This window comes from Pseudonaja textilis, chromosome 3 (assembly GCF_049901715.1).
Source record: "Pseudonaja textilis isolate UNSWEBS1 chromosome 3, rPseTex1.2, whole genome shotgun sequence".
Lineage (NCBI taxonomy): Eukaryota > Metazoa > Chordata > Lepidosauria > Squamata > Elapidae > Pseudonaja > Pseudonaja textilis.
In genome coordinates, this window is record NC_141992.1 from 111744348 (window position 1) to 111766814 (window position 22467).

At 39.2% G+C, this 22467-nt stretch overlaps 1 protein-coding gene across 5 annotated transcripts in view; it reads right to left on the reverse strand.

The window, feature by feature from the left end:
- RALGAPA2 (Ral GTPase activating protein catalytic subunit alpha 2) overlaps positions 1-950 on the reverse strand; it is a 164378-nt gene extending 163428 nt beyond the window's left edge. For 2 of the 5 annotated variants that reach the window (XM_026700983.2, XM_087930640.1), the window contains exon 1: positions 664-935. In XM_026700983.2, coding sequence (XP_026556768.1) covers positions 664-769 — 106 coding nt within the window. In that variant the 5' untranslated portion in view covers positions 770-935. Of the gene's footprint in view, positions 1-663 lie in introns of all 5 variants that reach the window. The other 3 variants (XM_087930639.1, XM_087930643.1, XM_087930642.1) reach the window with 2 other exon arrangements.
- Positions 951-22467: the final 21517 nt, after the last annotated feature.

Below are 22467 nucleotides of genomic sequence, written 5' to 3' on the forward strand. Positions count from 1 at the left end.
TGCACCATTATGACACTGGTAAATATCCAGTCATCAGAGGACAGAGAAAGTAAATGAAAATTCTGGTTTGAAGTTTGAGACCATGGAGGATCCTGTAGTATGGCTTTTAAATTTTACCTTGCTATCACTAACTTTGTAATCTGATCATTTTAAACTGCATAAATAAAAATGTATCATCAATTCTCCAGGTTATTTTGCTGTATCTAAACTTACCATTTAGGACTGAACATAGCTTTTTTTTTTAAGATGCAATATAACAACTTCTAGAGCTGGGTTGTTGTTTTTTTACACGAAGCTGGACAGCAATCCAAAATCAGGGAGAGGGAACGAGAGAGGGAACCTAAGCGGCGCATTGAAGTGTGTTGTAAGGCAATGCTTCAGGCATGAAGCTTTTTCGAACCTGCAGCAAATTTCATGCGACAATCGTTTGGCTGCTATTGCTAAGGCTCCTGAACCTTTAAAGCGCTTCCTGTATCCTTTACAGTACTATCAGCCAGCTAGACTAGGGTAACTGCCAGCTGGTGCAGGAGGCGGGAGACACACGGTTGCACCTGAGACGCCCGCCTCCTACTCCCGACCTATCTTTCTTTCAGGCCCCCTCCCCCTCCCGGGCTCGGAGCTCCTGGCGCTGCCGCCGTTGCGCGCTCGCCCCACGCCACTCACCCATCAAAGCCCGAAGGTGCTTGAGGCGAGTCAGCGGCTCTTTCCGCGGGTCCAGCGCTTTCTGCGCGGACTTCTTGACATCCGCATGACCCCTCCGCGAGAACATCTCGAGGGCGCTTGAATGGAGTGCAGCCGCCGCGGCCCCCCTCCCGCCTTTGTCCTCGCTCGGCTTCTTCTGCACCGATCCTCGCCCCGAGCTTCGCTTCCCCGGCCAGTCTCGGGAGCTGAGCCGGACGTGCAGACACAGAGGGAGAGGAAAGCAAGGTTGCGGGCGGCGGTTGGGGTGGGGGGGGGAGTGGGCAGGCGGAGCTAAGCCCCGTGAGGGGAAATGGGAGGGGGTTGCCGCCGCCGCTGGGCGGGGCCTAAAGTAGCGGTCAGGGGACGGCCGGTCGTTGCCTTTGCGGGAGGCGACGCCTTCAAAGGAGGGAGGGAAGTGGTTTTCCTCCTGTGTTGCTGGCGTATGTTTCACTTATTTAACTTATTTATAAATAAGTGGTTCCTCCCCCAGAGCTGGAAGCTCTAGCCACCCTCATTCGCATGTCTTCAATTCGCACATTTTAGAACTACAAAGTCCAGAGGGCTGGATGGTCGGCCATCTTGCCGGGCGCGGGGTTGTTCAGAAGGCGCAGCCTCTTGCACCAAGTCCAGGGAGCGCCCTGCTTCTGCGGGCACCGGGAACTTCTCCTTGATATGAACTCCGCAAACGAAGCCATGATGAATAGTACTAAAGTTCAGGGATTTTCTTAATGGTTAACCAGATATCATTCACTGTAAATTCACAGTTGTGTGGAGGTTGTTGAAATGGATCTAAAATTGCACTTGGCCAGCTGCCTCTATTGGGAATAAAGTGTGCAGAGCTACTACACCCAATCAGATTCAGATAGATGTAGAAGCAGCTGAGCTCCCAGTCAGAAAATGTTTGCTTGAGAGGAGGCTTGCTTCATATATTTTGGATTACAATTCCCATGTTTCTCAATTGGTGTATCTGGAGAAGGTGGTTTTTCATTGCAAAGATGAACTGTACTGGGCATTCTGAGACCTAAGGAATTTAGAACTCTATAGCGGTCACCAACCTTTTGGACCTCAAGAACCACTAAACTCATAATTTTAAATCCTGTAGACCACTAATATGATTTTTAAAAAAAGATAAATAGTATTTAGTGCAATATTAAAAATGCAAATAATTTTTCTGCGGACCACCAAAATTTTCTCATGGACCACCACTGGTCCACGGACCACCAGTTGGTGACTACTGCTCTGTAGGAATTTAAGAAAGAAGCTGATTTCATTTCTAGAAATTATATACCATTCCTGTTTTAAAAAATCAAACGCAATTTGTTAATAATTGTAGTTTGCAAATCAGCAATAGAAAGGAACAGCTCCGTTACTCATCATCATAAATAAATGTTGAGTGACTCAATTCCCAGGTTAGAGAGGAAGTGGATCCTGACTGACTCCATAATCTTCTGTAGTATGATTGGCTTCCATGGCAGATGCACAAGGCTGAGGTACAAAGGATTCCTTAAATAAATTGTTTTAAACTACCTGAGGTTAATTTTTAAATGCATTTTTCAGCGTTGGATGTCTGTCTGAGGAATAAATGTTGCTACAATCATGTCTCTGCTCAGGGGATCACACTGGTGCCCCATGGGCTGGACGCGTCATGCCCTCCTCCAGCTCCCCGAATGAGAAAAACATCAAGAAACTTCACGTGATGGCAATGTGATGCTGCGAGTTTGACACCCGTGCTCTACAGCAAAGTCTCTTCCCCTCAATATTTTTTTTTAAAGTAACATTATCCTTACTTGAAAGCAATCCTGTAATGCCTCACAGAGTTTGTTCTATATAGTAGTATCTGTATTTCAGGATTACAGGTAGTCCTCGACTTATGACAATTATTGGGACAATTATATAACAATTATATGACAATTACCAAAACTTCCATCACTAAGAAAAATGGTTAAGTGAGTCACATCACTTTTACGACCTCTTGCTGCAGTTGTTAAGGGAATCATGGTCATTAAGTGACCATTGACTTTGCTTGTCAAAAGCCAGCTGGGAAGGTCACAAATAGTGATCACATGAGCCCAGGATTCTGCATCCATCATAAACACATGCCAGTTGTCAACTACCTGAATTTTGATCACATGACCATGGGCACGAGGACTAGCCATAAATCACTTTTTTCAATGTCGTTTAACTTCAAAAGGTCACTAAAAGAATGGTTGTAAATCAAGTACTACCTGTGTATTCTAAATAAGATATCAAGATTGCTGGTGACCTTTGAAAAATAATATCAAAAAATCTTTTGTACTTCTTTTGAGTTCTAACAATTAAAAAAGTTGTTAACAAAAAGGCTTAATGGACCTTCAATCAGTACGCAGAACTCACTGGAAATAAATTCATGGTACTTTTTAAAACTGCCATGTGCATATTACCTCATTACAAGACAGCAACAACGAAACAGCCAAATTTAAATTTCACATAGGTGATAATCTGAGTTACTTTTCAAATTTAATGTACATATTTTGAATGTCATTGATCAATTGATGTATGTTTAGAAATAAATAGCATGCATGTGACCTGTATTTTTACAATATTCTCCTCTGGTATTTCTTTAAATGTAAAACAAGTTTTACAACATTTAAAATATTTTGTTTTTCTACCATATGTAATAGTTCAGCAAAGCATGTGGCATTTGGTCAAGATGATGTTTTATGGAAGCTGAAATAGTTCCACAGATCATCGTTTCTATTTCCAGATCCATCCAAACCTTTCTGAAGGTATCCATGCAATTTCCTCAACATCATAGAATGTTGAGAACAGAGAGGGAATATCATGACTCAATCCATGGTCCTTCCAAATAGGTAATAGGAATTTTTTAAAAAAGAATAAATTATTCGGTGACCTGTGCCTGGGGCTAGGCAGCTCCTGTAGTAACAGTGGTTTTTTTCCAATAGTTGCAATCAATTATTTGTACATTAGGTTACAGCTAAAGCCTCTTGAATTGGAGTAAGAGAAGAAAGCCTTGTTTGAGCCCAAAGTCTGGAAGTTGGGGTGAAGTAACACTTAGGTACCTGCTCCCTTATAAAGCAGATAAATTCATTCAGGCAGCTGTTAAGGGGTTATAAATTTAGACCCCACCAACCACACTGTTGTTTTTTTGATAATTATTTCTTCAGGCAGTTGGGTCAGTTGTTTTCTATTATGCAATGCTGAATCTTCACAGAGCCTGCAGCAGTTATTGAACTTCTTGTTTCACCCTACTTCCTGCTGCCTGAAAATTAGTGTGTCCTGGATCACTCCATTCTCTTTCATGTACACATTGTTCCCTAAACACCAATTCAGTTTCCCAAACTATTCAGTTGCGTCTCTGTATTCTCCCTTTCTGCCTTTTTCAACTAGGCAAAGGGCAATATTTTTCAGAGGTGATATCATGCAATGAGATTAGGCAGCTTCCATAATAAATTCATCAGTAACCATCTTTCTCCAGATGGAGATGCCTTCATCTAGGTAGGTTATACTTTTACCTGCTACATTTTGTGTCTCTTTTTAACTGCTTTGCTTTTTTAAAAACACATTTATATGGGTTATTCATTTACATAACATGCTAACATCCTAAACAAATATTTAGGCAATGAGAAATACAAACACTAGTTTAAAACCTGGGTTATTCACTAGTTTTTTCATCCTGAATGTCCCTATCAAGTGAAGAGCTCTTGTTTTGCATGATTGGGCCTGAGGAAAAGACAGTAATACTAACAATCTGTCTTGAATTGTATGTGCTTAATTTGGTGCCAAATCTGTGGACAGATTATATTAAAACTAATATAATATATTGATGGCATCTGATCTCTTGTTCATCTATGCTGTTCTAGAGAGATACAAAATGTCTCATGAACTCTTCTCCCATTGATGAGTATCAGTAATGATCTTAGCTGTATTTTGGGCCTTATCCCTCATGATATCCTTATGAGGGATCCAGTATATACTCTCTTAGGAGCATAGGTCATAGTCCTGGATCCCATTGTAGCCTCATGTTCTAAAATGGGATCCAGAACTATGACCTATGCTCCTAAGAGAGTATATATTGGATTCCCTGTGACAGAAAGGAGAAGGGGCAAAGAATCTGAAATTGTGGTTCGAGATTGGGTATTTAAGATGTACCAACAGAAAATTAATTTAAAACAAAATGGAACAGTCCTTATCACATGTTGTTGACAATCCTGCAGTAATCAAATGCTCAGGACTTTTGAGATAGATTCACCAGTCTCTGAGAATCATGGGAGCCCTTCATTACACTTGAAGTTTATAACACTTGTACAGTACAAGTTGTGCACATGGCAAAACGTTATTAAGAAAATAGAACAGAGCAGACTTTCTAAGTACCCAGTAGGACAAACTGTAGGATACATTACTGTAATATTGACATCCTTCCTAATGGAACAGAGAATGGAAAAAGGCGGATGTATTGATCCAAAATATCTGTATTCCTGTAATTGCCTTAGAGTTTCATTAGCTCATGATGACTGCTGGATTTGAGTTTCTTCATAAATTGTACAGAGTCCTGTTTCAATGCTGATCACAACAGGATCATGCATTGAAATATGGTTCGGCAGATATGGGCAGCACCTTTGAAAATATGACCAGGAAAGTTACAGACAGGAACAAATGGCATTCTGATAATTGCACTATATAATAATAGAAGCCACAGGCTTCTTGGTTATCTCCAAAAGCACTCTGGCTCTCTGGGTAAAGCTGGCTGCCATAGACTATGTATGAGTTAGGCCCACAAAATATTACCAGGTAATCTGGAAGCAGGTTGCATTTTGGGGTGTGATCTCTCTTTTCTATTATAAGACCTGTAGTCCTCAGCATTTGTGATTTCCTAGAGATTTTGAAAAATCATTTGAAAGAAAGAAAGCACTGTTGGTATATTATCTTGCAGGTCCATGCTTGAAGTGTGTGAACTCCAGAGGTCTTAATGCGTCTGCCAAGCTGGAGCTAGATTTTTAGGTCACAGCTAATTTTATCCATACTGATTTTAGTACCTATTGGAAAATGTCAGGCATATCAGTATCGACAACATAATGGCCCTGAATTATTTGATGATATCGCAAGGTAGTGTTTGCAAGCTAGTCAACCTGGGGTGGGATTCTACCAGTTTGCACCTATTCACTAGAACCAGTTGTTAACATTCTAAGCAGTTAAGAGAACTGGTTGTTAGAAGAAATTACTGGCCTAATCCTGTAAGGAAGTCAGGAAGGAAACATTCTGGTGTCGCTTACAGAAACTGCCTCTCCGTTAACCCTTATTACATTCTTGGCAGGACTAGACTTCCTGGCTCAGGAACATCTCTGGAGTTATTTTTCCCTCCTTTGCTGGTACTTTGCTTGTATGGAGTGACCATTCAAAATTACAATGGCACTGAAAAAAAGTGACTTATGACCATTTTTCACACTTAAAACTGTTGCAGCATCCCCACAGTCATGAGAGGCCAGGTGAGGAGATGCGTGCCTTGATGTGAGTGATATTGAGTTGGCCACACCAAGCCAGCCCACCCAGTCACATGATCACCAAGACACGCCACCAACTAAGACACGCCCACAGAACCGGTGGTTAAAAAATTTGAATCCCACCCCTGTAGTCAACTCATCCCGTTCTTTCTAAATAAATAGACATAAGCCTATCAAGTCTGATAGAGTCCTCATCCATATGCAGGCTTATCTGCTACATGGTTAAATCGTAGGTGTTGGATGGTCATAAATTAATGTAACATATTTTAGATTTCTTGGCTTTATGGATTTGTGTTAAAGAACTGCTTTTCATTAGATTTGTTATTATAGCTATATGCTTAGTAACCTATCCCTGCTTTGCTTTTAGATCCACTTGGTGTGATAAACCCTTTGTAATACATGTTTTCAATACTGTAAGACTTCTTTTCCCAAGGCCCAGCCCCTTCTCTAATAGATCTGTCAATTATCATGCTTGCTCACTTCCTCCTTACCCTCTTGAGGGGGAAAGAAAACAAAAATGGGGTTATGTATGTGTGAATCTAACCAGTGTTTGCTTTGATTTCCATTTCATTAAGGTAGGTTTATTCTTTTCATATTAGATTTTCTGTCAGGATGAACCAGGTTTTGGCCAGCAAACTGTTTCAATAGTCTCTCAGTAGAGTGATGCAGGTAATATTCCCAATATCTATATACCTGAGAGGTGAATTGCTGAAGAGATAGGAAACAAAGCCTAGGCATGGTATTTCCTGGGAGATGTTTGAAAAAGCTCATCTCACTGTAGTAAAGACAGGTTTATTCTAGAATACTTTACAGAAGTATTGTGTGGTTGATAATTAGATTGTGGATGGTAGGAACCTTCTATGCAGACTAAAAAGAATAATGAAGACTGTTTTACCCATATTAACTAAGGCAATTGTTGCCTGTGCCTATGCATCTCATAAATGGTCTGTGGCAACTTTGTGACATCTTTAACGTTCGATTCTCACTGGCTCAAGGTTGACTCAGCCATCTATCCATCTGAACTCAGTAAAATGAGGACCCAGAGTCAATATGCTGACTCTATAAACACTTAGAGAGGGCTATAAAGCACTGTGAAGCGCTAAGTGTTATCAACACTTTTCTTATAAAATCTTTATGTCTCTGAATGCTTGGATTCTTTAGCTGGGAGCCCAGTGATCACTGTATTTTTATTCACCCTACTAAAGTTACTTTGTTGTGAAATCTTCAAATATTAATACCAACCACTCTGTGAACCATTTATAATGATGCTTTACTCCATTGCAGTGGTGGGATTCAAATTTTTTTACTACTGGTTCTGTGGGCGTGGCTTGGTGGGCGTGGCAGGGGAAGGACACAGTAAAATCTTCATTCAGAGGTGGTATTTGCCAGCTTTCCGAACTACTCAAAATTTCTGCTACCAGGTCTCCAGAACTGATCAGAACCTGCTGAATACCACTTCTGCTCCATTGACACATCTTTGGAGGCTTACCTGGCTTTCAGTTCCACTATGCTTTTAAAAATTAAATAAAATAATTAAATGCATGGGAAATTAGAGTATTGCAAAGCAATAACACTTTTACTTTCAAAGTATAAGTCCTATGATAGGACTCCCAGATCTGATTAGCAAAAACCTAGATGTTCCTTAAATACACAGAAAATACTTCTTGTCGTTCTTTGCTCCATCTAGTGGTCATTCTAATTTCTAGAGCCTTCTTCTTGTTAGCCTACCTTATACCAATAATCCCCAACCTTTTTGGCACCAGGGACTGGTTTTGTGGAAGATAATTTTTCCATGGACTGATGGAGAAGAGAATGGTTTTGGTTTCGTTTATTCTCCTGCCACTGATCTCCAGCTGTGTGGCCCAGTTCCTAACAGGTACCCAATTTTTTATTTATTTATTTATTTTTATTTGTCAATTGCTTACAAGATAATAGATATAAGTAAAAACATAGTTATGAATACATGGATACATATCTGAAACTGTTCTTCATATTTTAGCCCCCGGTCCCCTAAGCATCTTTGTTTTCGTCTCTGCACACTTTCTAGTGTCTCAATATCTTTTTTATATTATGATGATCAAAACTGGATGCAGTATTCCAAGAATTGTCTTACCAATGTCTGTTAATGCAAACTAGGATTTCATTGGCTTTGCAGCATACTGCTGGCTCATTGGTTGCAGCATACTGCTGGCTCCTATTAAGGTGATTGTCTACCAGGATGCCAAGATCCCTGTTGTAATTACTGCTATTGAACCAATTTTCACCTAACCTGTACCTGTACATTTGGTTTTTCTTGGCTAAGTGTAAAACTTTACTTTTCTCTACACTGAATTTCATTTTCTTTGATTGGCCCCAGGGTTCAAGGCCGTTGAGATCCATCTGGATCTTGAGCCTATCTTCTGGAGTGTTTGGCTATTCCTGCCAGTTTGATGTCATCTGAAAATCTTATGAATTTTCCGTTTTCCCCCTCATATAAATAATTTATGTAGATGCATGTAAATGTAGTTCCACTAAGGAGTATACATTGAGTAAGGTCTGGTGATAATGCTGTCTATTCCACATTTCTTGGTTTACCAAGAAGTAGATTGTGTTCTACTTTCTCAATTGTCTTACTGAAATCCAAGTATATTTTGTCCACAGCATTTTGCTGGTCTGCTAATTTAGTCACTTTGTCAAAGAATCAAATAAGATTTGTTTGGCCAAAACCATGTTGGTTCCTGGTTATAATCTTGCTTGCTTCCAGGTGTTAACAGATTTGTTGCTTGATTATCTTTTCCAGGATCTTCCCAGGTATTGATGCCAGGCTAATTGGTCTGTAGTTACTTGGATCTATAGTTTTTTGAAGATAAAAATCACATCAGCTCTTTTCCAATCCTCTGATAGTTCCAGAATCTCTGAAAGACATGGTTCAATGGTTCTGAGATCAAATCTGCCAGCTCCTTCAGAACACTAGGACGTAATCCATCTGATCATGATGATTTGAACTCATCTAGGGAGGACAGGTGTTCCCTTACCATTTTCTTGCCTAATAGTCTATTACAGTTATTTATAATTGAATTGAATTATAATTGAATCAAATGTTGTTTATTGAATAAACAAACAACATTTATAAGTTGTTTATTTGTTAATTCAATTTAGGTACCATTTTACACCAAATTTATTAGCCAATTCACAGAAAAAACAATATAAAAATAACAATTTACCTAAAGGAGTAAACAGGTGACAAATCTGATCAACACATAAGAAATCATATAGTCCGGATGGGCTTTACTCACTCTAGCTCAGGGGTAGTCAACCTTTTTATACCTACTGCCCACTTTTGTATCTGTTAGTAGTAAAATTTTCTCTAACCACCCACCAGTTCCACAGTAATGGTGATTTATAAAGTAGGGGACAAAACCCCTACCGCCCACCATGAAAGCTGGAACACCCACTAGTGGGCAGTAGCGACCAGGTTCACTACCACTGCGCTAGTCCAAAGCCTGGAATATTTTTCAGAGACTATCCACATAAGAGAGAGTACTCAAAAAAATTCAAAGAATTTTAAAACTCTTTAAAATGTTAATAACATACACTACATAAAAATTTGGCAGAAAATCCTAGGTATAAGGTTTTTCCAAGATATTTTAATGAAAACTATATTTATGGTCTCTGTATTACAAATAGTGACTTATCCTAAATATCATATGCTGGAAAGATGTTTGGAGGATTCTGCAAAAGCACTCCTAGTTCACCAGGAAGTCAGACATGTGGTGTCAGATGATTTATTAAAGCAAATGTTTGTCATTTTAACTATGTTGTTTAAAACAAAAGTTATGAAAAGTTCACCTGTTCTTGTAAAACTGGAAATTCTAGGTGAACAAAATAAACACCATTCCTAATGCATGGCTATATTACTTCATGTAAAGACACTTTATGACCAACTTTTCAATAGGTATTCTCAAAAAACAAATATAACCTTTTTTTTTCAAAGGATAGAATCATAAGAAAGAAAGCAGTAAAGAAATATTAAGAATCGGGAGACAATACAAAATTGAAGAGCTGCCAATTCCAAACAAACGTTAATGATAAAAGCCTTTATTTTTCTAAAAAAGACAACAGGCAAAACAAAAAAACTGATGGCACAATGGCTCCCAAATTTGCCATCTTCATAATCTGTACAATGGAACCTCCCCTAAATTTTAAATGCCTGAAAAATATGGGTACGTTCACTTTTGCTCATAATCATTAGTTTTCTTTTTTGCTGCTATTTCAAGAATCTATGCTTTTAGTGTTAATATTTTACTTATTATTATTTATAATATATATTTATTATTATAAATATTTCACATTTATTTATAGTATGCACATATCCTTTATAGATGGCTCAGGTGTTCAGTGAAAGAGAAAGAAAGTATGCTTAAATGTTTAATGTTTAAAGAAATATTTAATGCTTAAATGTTTCCTTGACTTTTTTCTCGTTATTTATGAGTTGAAACTTTTGTAAAAAATTATCTTTGAGTTTTCTTGCAAGTTTTTGTTCATTCTGAGCCCTTGCTTTCTTGACTTCATCTTTGCAGATTTGGGTTATCCACTGATATTCTGATTTAGTTATGTGTCCTTTCCATTTTTGTACTTATCCTTTTAGTCTTTCAGTTTATCAGAGAGAGCTTTGTGCTTTGATTTCTTGTTTTTGTTTTTTAGTGGTATTGTGTTGGACTGGGCTTTTATGATCATATTTTTCAGTGTTTCCCATTCTTTTTGAATTGTTTTCCCTTTTAGGATTTTTATCCATGAAATTTTGCTTAGGCTATCTCTGAATTTGTTAAAATCAGCTCTTTTAAAGTTTAAAGTTTATACTGGTTGGATTATATTCTATTGCTCGTGTTTGCATTATATTGAATTCCAGTATGACATGGTCAGTCTCGTCCAGGGTTCCGGCATCTTCAACTCCCTCTATCCCTTCTTCTCTCTTAGTAAGAATTAGGTCCAGTTTAGTTTTTCCTCTAGTTCCCTCTTCTGTTCTTCTACAAACTCTGAGGACTCACAACTTACTAAGAATGGTTCAGAATGGCTGGTTCTTATCACACTGGGTTTTGCAGTAAGTGCATCCATGCTTCTACCATACATTGCAGATCATCCCCCCATCTTCCAGTTAGGTACAATATTTCTTTAATAAGGAGTTTCATCTCCATAGTGTTTTACAATCATGGTATATTTAACTGTTATATTCCTTTATTTTTTTAGTACATTTTTGTATTTGTTTACATTTGTTCTTTAATGTGTCCAGTAAAAAAGGCCAAAAACAAAACAAAACCCACCAGCTTAGGATTTTGGGTGTGAATTTCAGGAGCCTGACTCTCCAAAGTTTGAAACAAAGTTTCTTCAGGTGATTTAAAAACAGAGTTTTGGAAAAGGTATTTGGAACAGCATTAAAACCACAAACAAGAAAAAAACAACAAGATATGTATCAATATACAAATCAATTTTTGGAAACCAAGCCAGCTGCCCATTATTAATGATGAAAAGCTCATTTCAAGACCATGGATTGAAATAAACAATTACAGTATCTTGAAACAGTAATCTAGACTTCAAAACTCTATTCTTTTGGCACTCCTCCTTCTTTAGCCACCACAAATCCACTGTCAGGAAAGTTAACTGAAGAAAGCATCTATGAAATCTTCAATGCAGAAGGGCAGCGAGCTGAGCAATAAGGAAGCAATTAGGTCTATATACCACCTCATTCTGGGATGTGTGTGCACACCAGTGGTGGGATTCAATTGTTTTTACTACCAGTTCTGTGGGTGTGGTTTGGTGGGCATGACAGGGGAAGAATACTGTAAAATCTCTAGTCAGAGGTGGTATTTCTGAATTCCTCAAAATTTCCGCTACCCTTTCTCCAGAACTGGTCAGAACCTGCTGAATACCACCTCTGGTGCATGCATACCATCCACCCTCTTAAGAATGAGCCAATTGAAATGTTAATAAATACTTTCCGTAAATATCTGTTTTAGCAGTGCAGAAATATATTGTGCTGGCACAGTTAATATTTATTGCTACACTGTTGATTATAAAACCTTTGCTTAGCTTGAAGACATGTATAAATATTTATTTTATTGATTAGATTTTTATTCTGCTTGTATTACTTTATAATTATCTCAAGGTGGCAAGCATATATAATACACCTTCCTTGTCCTATTTTCCCCAATAAAAACAACCCTGTGAGGTGGGTTGGACTGAGAGAGCCCAAAGTTTCATATATAGCTATAGTTCCTGTGCCACTTGAGACAATTCTTATCATAAAGATCATTAAACAAAGAGAACTTTATTCCCAGCATTTACATCATATTCTTTATACAGTGTTACTCTAGAATAGTTATACTGTAAGAATGCAAGAGATGGAAAAAAATATTTGTAAATTTCCTGGCTTCATCTGGATTTACTATATTTTATTTCCTGATCTGATTTATTCCCCCTTCTCTGCCTCCACATGCACTTTACACGTGAACCAGCAAACTCTTGCAGAGAGCTGAAAAAATGCATAAATTCCCACAACTGAAGAGCAGATTTTGAAATGAATGGAATTGTTGGAGATGAATGAAATGGTTGGACCGCTTTGATGAAAGACAAAAGCCTTATCTGGTTTTGCTTCTATTTGGACACCACTTTTGGACTTCTTGCTTCAAATTGATAAAAATGAAGTTTTGTACTGTACTGAAGAAAGTCAGAAGCCAATCCACCCCTTTTAGTCGTTCTTTTATTTTTTTTCCCTTTTGAACCTCTTCCCTCAAATTTTCCTCTTTTTGTTATTTTGTATTTTATATATTTTTAAAAATTTAATAAAGTTGGTGAACCAGAATATTCTGACAACCCCCATCTTTCTCCTTGATGTTTCTAACTTGCTGTTAGTCTTGCCTCATTCCCAGCCCATGAGTTAAACAGTAACATACATTATATGCCAGAATAAAATAATGAATCATTTTTATTTTTAATCTGACACTGTATCGTCAAACCTGCCATGTGTATAACATCTATGATGTTTTCCCACTCATTGTCTTGCTGATAAAGCCAAATGACCTGTTGTGGGTGTGACCAATTATATTTCAAGTATGTTTGAAGGTAGAGGCATTCTTCCTTCCTGCTGAGTACTGGCCAACCTTTGCTGCAGCACCAGAGCTTTTGTTATTGCAGCATGTAGAAAATAATGAAGGGTGGATGTCTTCGCCAGTTTCCTAGTATAAATCACCTTTCTGTGAAAGGTGGCTGCCTAAAGCACAGTCAGATTTAGTCACGCTATTCTCCAATTAGCCCAGGGTGTCCATTTTCAGCATGTAATTGGCCAGTGGGAAGATATTCCAGCAAGTGGGGCACAGTAGGATGACCGAGAAGGATCTGCTGTTGTTGAGTTATATTTATCTGCTGACTTGTGTTCCCTGCTTCAGTGCTTCCCTTATACCCTGTTGAGGCACTTCATAATATGAAATAAACGGAGATGTGAGAAGCTTGCACCCCACTCATAAAGAGATGGCCAAGAGAAATATTAACCGAAGACCTGGTCTACCCATAAATCGGGACAGCAGAATCAGTAGGGAATTGTAGCAAAAAGGAGCAGGGCTTGGCAATTATGTAATTTTATGACAAAATAAAAATGGCACATTATTATTATTGGTGGTTATATACTGTAGTTCTCATTTACTGATCAGATTTGAATGATCAGTCAGAGTCTACTGATTCTGTGATTGTCTGCTAGCAGACACTGCTGTCTAATTGCTTATCTAATCAGGAGGCCAACTAGGAAAGCTGATTGCATTGTGTGTGGGGTTTCTTAGAACCTATCCATCTAGCCTCCTTGCCCCGGTGTGACTGCTTCCTGATGTGTCTGCTATTAAGGCAGACCATCCGTAGTGGTCTATGGTGGCTGAGATGGAAAAGTGTCTGTAATATGGCTGTAAGTTTTAAAGAGAACAGGAGAAGGATGTCCTCTGTTGTCTCAATGTTTCAATCTGTTTGGAACATTTGATTTGTTTGGATTAAATGTGCAGCTGAATTATTCATCATGTTATGAAGGAAATGATCATAGGTTAAGTTTTTGTTTGTTTGGTGCAATCCCTAAAAAACTAGCCCATTTATCAGGTATAAGATGCTAAGAAAGCAATAGCTGCAATATTTAACTAGGAATTTTGCTGAAATAATTAAAAAATGAAATTGCCAGTGACTTGGCTTGGGAAAGAAGTCTCAAAGGCCAAATAGCAGAAGACTTGGCTACCTCCCCACCTTTCTATTCTTGTTTCATTCTCTTGTCCCTTGCTGGGAAGAGAAAAGAAGGGCGTAGATTTCTACAAAATCAGATTTTTTGCCTTTGAGATAGAGACCAGTAGCTTGTCAAGTTAACTCTCTTTTCCAGATCAAGACAACACACAGGTTGAAGTGTGACTAAGCTTGGGTTTATGATAAAATGTTTTTTGTTTATTGTGACATTTGTATTTCATGATTTACCTATCTTTGTAATGATTGATGAAGTTATGTACCGTCTGTAAAATATTTTATACTAATTTTCCTCTAGATTATTGCTTGGGCTGAATTTAATTTATTTTTTTCATACTTCTTCCCATTTATAAGTTTATATATACATTTATGTAGATGATCTTGATTGTATGTAGGTGGTTTAAACACTGTCATCTTTCTTATTCCCATTGTGACTTTTTACTTTTCTGGCAATATGTAAGCACATCAAGCATGGTAAATTCCTGCCCACGTTGAATACTTTTTGCTGTGCCTATTTCTAGGATCTGAATGCATTCTATTTGCATATGTAGTTATACATTTCCCTAATTATTCCTAAAATAGAAAGCACTTGAAGGTGAGATGAGGGATGAAGTTGCTGAATTTATTATTATTTTTAAAGAGTTCTGTGTTTTTATCAAACTTTGTCTTATGATCTGTCCTTTAAAATGTTTGATTTCTTTTGTTTCCTAATGCCATAGACACCCATGAAGCCCCTTGGCTAGGCCAGCTCCTTCTACTAGTGACATCCTGCTAATTGGGGATTTTATCAATTCTGTTATCCATGGCAAGCAACCTGCATGGCAATATAGCATAAAATTTGGAAACATCAGTTCATTTCTTTCTTTAGAATCTTGTAAAAAAATTTTTTTTCTGGATATTTTCTCACTCTTTGTAAATTTATTGTCTGTTCTTTGCCAATCTTACCTGGGACTGAAATGGATGCTATTTAAATAAAAAGTTTGTTTCAGGTAGTATGTAAGGCAATATGTTTATTTTGTCAGCTGCCATAGATCCTAACTAGGAGAATTAATAAAAGGAGAAATGAAAGATAAAAAGATGGAAAATCTTAATCAGTGGCTCAAAGGGAATTTGATATGAGTGGGATATAGATCAATAATTGAAATTCCTCTGATAAGTTATTTTTTTACCTGTAGGTCTGCAATAAGGAGGTTATTGAGTAACTGTGGGAACCATGGCACAGAAGCACTATATTGTATATAACCCAATGAAACGGAAAAGATGTCATTTTGTGCATGCATTACATATAATCCATAGCCATAGGAGATATGAGGAATACTACATTTTAAAACAGAATTATAAACCTGTGCATTGCTAGGAGCACCCAGAAAGATGGCCCACTTTGGCAGAATAGAATATTCTGTTCCATAAAGCCTACGCAAAGAGCCTGCAGATGTCACTTCACTTCTTATTGACAAGGAGACAAGAAGCTCCCCCAAGAATTAGAAGGCAGCCAGCATAATGCAAAAGAAGAAAGCGGCATCAGTATGTCGATGATTCATAGCTCTATTGTTCCTTGCCATCTGATTCCAAGTGGCACTTTTAAACATTACCTAATAAGCTGGATAAAAGAGAACAAACTGAGAAATCCAAGCATGATGGAAGTGTGAAAAGAAACAGGAAAGGGGGCTTGGGGATTGAGGTTCAAGTTGTTTTGAACAGTGTTGAAGTTTAAATCCTAAACTTTTCATGTCCTGATGATTTAAGGCAGGGGTATCAAACTCAAGGCCTCAGGCCAGATCTGGAAACAGCAGAGGACTAGCCCAGGGTGCCTCTGCCAGCGAAAACAGAGCTCGGGAATGCAGCCTCCCCACACCAGCTCCATTTTCACTGGCAGAGGGTTAGCAAAACAAACTAAAAGCAAAACAAAACAAAAGGAGAAATGTTTCTCCTTTTGCATTTGAGCATCCAGGAAGGGACAGGAAAGGGGAAAGGGAAAGAAAAAGAAGAGAATAAGGAAGGAAAAAGAAGGAAAAAAGGGGAATGAAGAAGAAAGAATGAAGAGGGAAGGAAAAAGAAGAAAAGGAAGGAAGGTTTAGCAAGTTGAGCACTTGGCTACCAGCAGCCCTGCTGCCCTTTCACCATCCCCTTGTCTCCTCCTCATGACCTCTCCTGGTGGTCTCCCACCCTATCGCCGAGGATGCTTTGGTTACAAAGCCAGGTCTCCTTGCATGGAGAGAGAGTGGGCCTCCCTCTGATCCACACACTTTGCCCTCCTGCACACAACATGAGCAACCTGGTCAAGAAGAGCAAGAACAGCAGCAGCCTCAAGAAGGAGGTAAGCACAGCTGGGTACTCTCTTGGGGAAATGGAGCTGGGCTGGGCTGTGGGATCCAGGAACTCTGGGAGCTCCAGGGCTGGGTTGGGCACTTGCACTACGTTACCTAGGGCTCTGGACAGGCTGTGCTGCCATCCGGGGGTCCTCCGCATGGCTGGAGAGGGACGGTGCGGCTCCTCTGGAGGACAAGGGTTTGGTGCACTCCCTAATCTTGCCTTCCTCCACTGGAGACAATGGATCTCCCCAGCCCTGCCTGGGCCACCACAGGTGCCCCCAACACGAATGATGTCGAGCTGGCCATTCCCCTCCAGCCATGCCCCCTGGTCATGCCCCCTGCCCCCCTCCAAAGTCAAATATAACCCTGATGCAACCCTCAATGAAATTGAGTTTGACACCCCTGATTTAAGGGCATGCCTCCCTCATGGACAAATCTGTCCATTGTTAGGACTACTTGAAGATACCTTCAGGGTTTTCTTCCGACTCCTAGAATAGATTTTCTCCTTGATTGTTCCCAGGCTACGCTGTGCACTCCCTCAACAACTGCATTTTGCCTTGATTCTCTCTCTTGGTATATCAGATACTGTATCTATAAAAAGCTGCATTGTTTAATGGGTTTTCTGGGTAGGAATTTAAATAATTGCTGCTGAACATTATCAGAATTTTTTAAATAAAAAAAACCATTTTGACTTCTCTTTGTTATTTTGAAAAAAATGTCTAAGGTTGGTGGGAGTTGTAATTTGAAAGAACTGTGAAAGTGAAAGGACTGTGTGGGAGGAGGTGCTAGACCAAGAGTGGCTGGTGCAGAGAAATGCAAATCAGTAAAAATCCTGTTAACTTTATTATCCAAATTAATAAGGCTATAATAAGGCATTCCAGACTGGAACATCTTCATCCTATGGATAAAACAGATGCTCTTATTATACATACATTTAAATCGCATACCTGGCTTAATGGTTGTGGGTGTGGAAGCCTGCACCTTTGTAAGGTAGGACTAGGAAATTGAGATTCCTACTCAATATACTTCAGCATATCCAAAATACCGGCAGATATTCTCCCAAATGTTGTTTATTTGTGAATGCCCAACGAGTACACTTTTTTTCTTGTTTTCGGATGGATACAAATTGCTTATTACAGGGCAACAGGATTTTACATAATATTTTTGCAATTTCTTAGGAATTACATCTGTCCTGTGCTAAGTGATGTATATAATACTCCTCGATTTACAACAGTACATTTAGTGACCATTTGAAGTTACAATGCCACTGAAAAAAGTGACTTATGACCGTTTTTCACGCTTATAACCGTTGCAGCATCCCCATTGTCAGTGATCAAAATTCAAGTGTTTGGCAACTGATTCACACTTATGACCATTGCAGCATCCCAGGATCATACGATCCCCTTTTGCGACCTTCTGACAAGCAAAGTCAATGGGGAAGCCAGATTCACTTAACAACCAGGCTACTAACTTAATAACTGTGGTGATTCATTTATCAACAGTGGCATGAAAGATCGTATAATGGGCAGAACTCACTTAATAACTGTTTCTGCTTAGCGACAGAAATTTTGGGCTCAATTCTGGTCATAAGTCAAGGTCTACCTCTATATTTAATTCTCTGCTTTTAGTTTATGGTGCATGTATTTGGGCTGTGGACTATAGCTGTAAAGTAAAGGGCAAAGTAATAGGAGCAGTTGTGTAACGTTCTCTTAAGCTCCCTTTTTGAATAGCTGCTCTGTTGTTGCCTATTGAGATTGCAGAATGACAGGTTAGGGTAAGAGTTCCCTTGGAGAGTTTGAACTGTAGCAGTGCAAGATGGAACCGTCTAGAGCAACTGCTGTAAGCAATAATTTGTCCCAAATAACATAAACTATTCCGGATTTGAGCTTCATACCTAGTTGGTGCCCAACTATACAGGTATTATTCATATATTAATGTATTCTACTATTATGGGAAGCAAATCCATTGCCTTCAGATATTGCAGCCAAATTATGCCTCACCTATGAAAGTAATAAAAATATAAGTAAGAAACAAAAACCGATTCTGTGATAACATCTCTAACTGTTAAAACCACTGAGAGCTTCACTGCTACAAATCACACAAAATTCATTCTTGGCCTAAGCAAAGCCAAGAGACTTGAAGGAAATGTGCAGAATGGTAAATGTGATACCCATCTTTCGTGTAGAGTAGAAGGAAAGCCCAAGCAACTCAATAACGGTTAGTTTGATGCCAATTGTAGGTAAAAGTATGGAACAGACTGTTACATAGTCAGTTTCTGAGCATTTTAAAAAGAAAACATTTTGTTTTATCTTGTTGTTTTCCTGTACTTGTTTCCCTCCCTCAACTATCTTGTTTTCCTCTACTTGTTTCCCTCCCCTTCCCTCCTTTTGATGATTCCAAGATTGCTTTGCCTCCAGATGCACTCAAATCCAGAGATCCTGAGAAATTATTTTTATTTATTAGGATTTCCTGAAGCAGTGGACAATCTGGAAATGAATTAACACACCAGGCACTTCCGGTCATCACTTGCATTCATCCCTCATCCTTCTGTTTCCTATATGGTCGATAACCTTATGTCTCTGGAAATATTTTATGTACTTTATTTATTTTTATTCATTGCATCGCTTTCTATCTTGCCAGCTCCTTAAACTCTAGGTGAACATTTACATTCTTGATCCTATTATGTCAGTGAAGTGGCCTAATATGCCAGCAACCACTGCAATTAACAATATCTGGGGTGTCGCCATTGTGTTTGTACTGGCAAGGACTCACAACAGTCAGTCAAAGTAGATTGGATTTAAATCTGCAAAAGCCTCAGATCAGGTTTATTCTGCTTTTAACTTTAAACATTCCTTATTCTGTGTTGGTTGCTGCAACCAACTGTCTTCAATGCTACATGACTTGCTGTTGTTTGCACAATCATCTAGACTGCAAGAATTCTCTAGGAGGTCTATCTGCAGCTGTCATGCTGTGCTGCCCCCACTCACCCACATGTCAGGGTTGGTGTCATGCCCCTGTCAGAATCTGATTTGGAGGGGGAGGCTGAAGCAGCTGACAGGGAGTGGGAGTGTGGCTCCATTGGGTGTGGAAGAAACTGGGAAAGGGCAAAGGTCGGCTGGGCAGAGCAGGGAAGAGGTAGAGCAAGGGAAAGGGAATTTGGAAGAACACCCAGGCCCACCCCCTCTTCATCCTAGGGCACACTGGGAGGAATGGAGAAGGGAGCAATGTGAGTTGCATGGCTTATGGAGGAGGAAAGGGCCCTGATTCCTTTCATTAGCTGCAGCTGGGAACACAGTGTTTAAAAAGGGAAGCTGCATACAGCAAGTTGTTGGGAGCAAATTGTGAATTATCTGGTATCGTCGAGGCTTATTTGGATTCCTGGTGTCTTCTCAACTGTGTGTTTTGCTGGGCTGTCAAGTCTGCAATTCCTTCTCCCGACCTTTCAAGTTAATTACTGCAGCATGGTTTGTGTGGATTTTTATTTACAGTTTGTATGTACTTTGTTTTCAGACTGAATTTCCTCCACTTAAAGACTATTCTTGGGGGAGTTTTTTCTCTAGCCGAAGATAACCTGGACACCGGGGGCAAAGTTGGAGGTACTAAAGGAACACTTCTTGCTTATTTGACTGTGTTGCCTTTGTGCCATGCTCCGGGTCATCACAGTTGGTGCAGAGAGCTTTATTCAATCCCAACAATTCTATTTCAGGTTTTCAGTTAACCCCCAGATGCAAGCTTAGGACAGTAATTGGCTTGTGACCAATTAGATAACCAAAAGCAAAACAAACTTACAGCCAAACCACGAACAGTCTTAGAAATAAAGGTTTTGCCTGAGTAGGTTCCAAAAATAAAAAGCCCAAATCCCCTCTGAGGTCCGGGGCCTCCACTGAGGTTTGTCAACAAGTCTGGTGGTCCGGTTTCAGGGCTTGCAAGGAGAAGTCACAGGAATTGTCCAAGCCAGGAATGCAGGGGGTCGTTTTCAACAAAGCTAGCCATGAACAAGCTCCAGACTAACCTTCCAGGCAATGGCCAATTCATCCACCCGACAGATAACCAGTTGCTCCAAACACAAACATAAACACTCTCCACAACTGAATTAATCCATGAGCTGTAAAGTCCTGGAAACAAAAACAACCACCTGGCCATGACCTACACAAGTTGCTTCCAGCAATGCCTCCCTCTGCCTGCCATGCTAAATAGCCCCTCCCAGTGCAGCCCATTAAAAGGGGCGGGGCCTTTTCCCCATCAATCTGGCAGATCTCTGCCGCTCTGCCCTGTGCACTCTAGCATACACCAAGGCCGGCAGGTCCTCCCCCTCTTCCTCATTGGCCTGTGAGCTGTCCCCAGCTGAGGCATGTTCTGCCGGCAGCTCAGGGTCAGCAATACCAGATGTACCAGAAATGCTTTCATTCTTCCTCGAGGCCTCTGAGGAAGATGTGGGTGAGCCATCATCTACAGGAGACATCACACATGTCTATTTGTTAGTCATATACTTAATAAAAAAATGAACCAGATGATTCAATTCATTTCTTGGGGAAGAGGGAAAAATAAAAGTGCCTATTCATTTCAGATTGGGGATATAGAGAACTGAAAGGGGTGGGACCAAGAGTCTCATTTCATGAGCAGGCTTTTGTTTATGTGATGTTGAAAACTGTCTTACAAATCTGGAATTCTAAAAGATGGGCCATCTGTTAATGTCTTGGACTCTTACAGTTGTTATACTATCTAAAGGAAGAGTGAAATATTGATCAATGTAAATATAAATTATTTTTAAACCAATAGTTAATGTGCTGTCCCAGCCAGTCTATGAGAATTGGATAGTTACTTAGGAATTATGAGCTGTCCCCTTAAGGGAATGCATCATAGTAAATGTAGTTAAAGGTATCCTGGGAAATGTAGTTCATGTCACGTGGCCACATCTGTAATCCCGATTGGTCACTAATTTAACCCTCGATGGGTTGGGGGGAGTCTTCCTCACTTTGCCTGAATTCTCTAACTTATAGCAGCTGCTTTCTATCACTACGAGCCGGGTTAGGAGATAACCATCTTTTACTATGAGGCAGATATGCAAAGGATTGGTCACTAAAGAAGAACTTCGTCACAAATGTGAGTTATGAGGATACCTGATGAACCAATAAATGTACTTTGTTATGGACCTCTCATTGAGTTTATCTATCTGCATCTACACAGCTTAAAAATCCACTACTGTGCAGAATAACAGAAAAGTTAAAGCAATAAGGCAGAAGACAGCACTAATATGCTACAGTATCATAAAGACAAAGCAAATAAAATTTGTGTCTTTCTGTCTTCAGAATATTACAGTCTTTAAAACTTTCTGAAAGAAAAAAAATATTTTTGCAAAGTGGATTTGTGAAACTAAACCAATCTTCTTAATCTAAGTTGCAGGATAATTCTTCACCAAATGGAAGTAATAAATTGGTCTGAGTTACCAGAAGAGGGAGCTACTAGTTCATAAATGGTTTATCACTTCCGCTCCAATCATCAAAGACAGCTCCAAACTATAAAGGAAGTTTGAGATAAAATCTAAATGTTTTTAACTTTATTTACTAAGGGTTGCAAGGAACTCCACTATTGATCAGAATAGTGATGCTGTGATTAGTATTTTTATTTCTTTTCCTATATTATTTTCTAGATCTAAACCACTCTTCCTGTTTCCATTATTAATTTTGTTATAGCATTGGGGAAATGTATTATGCACTCAGTCGGTTAAAAAA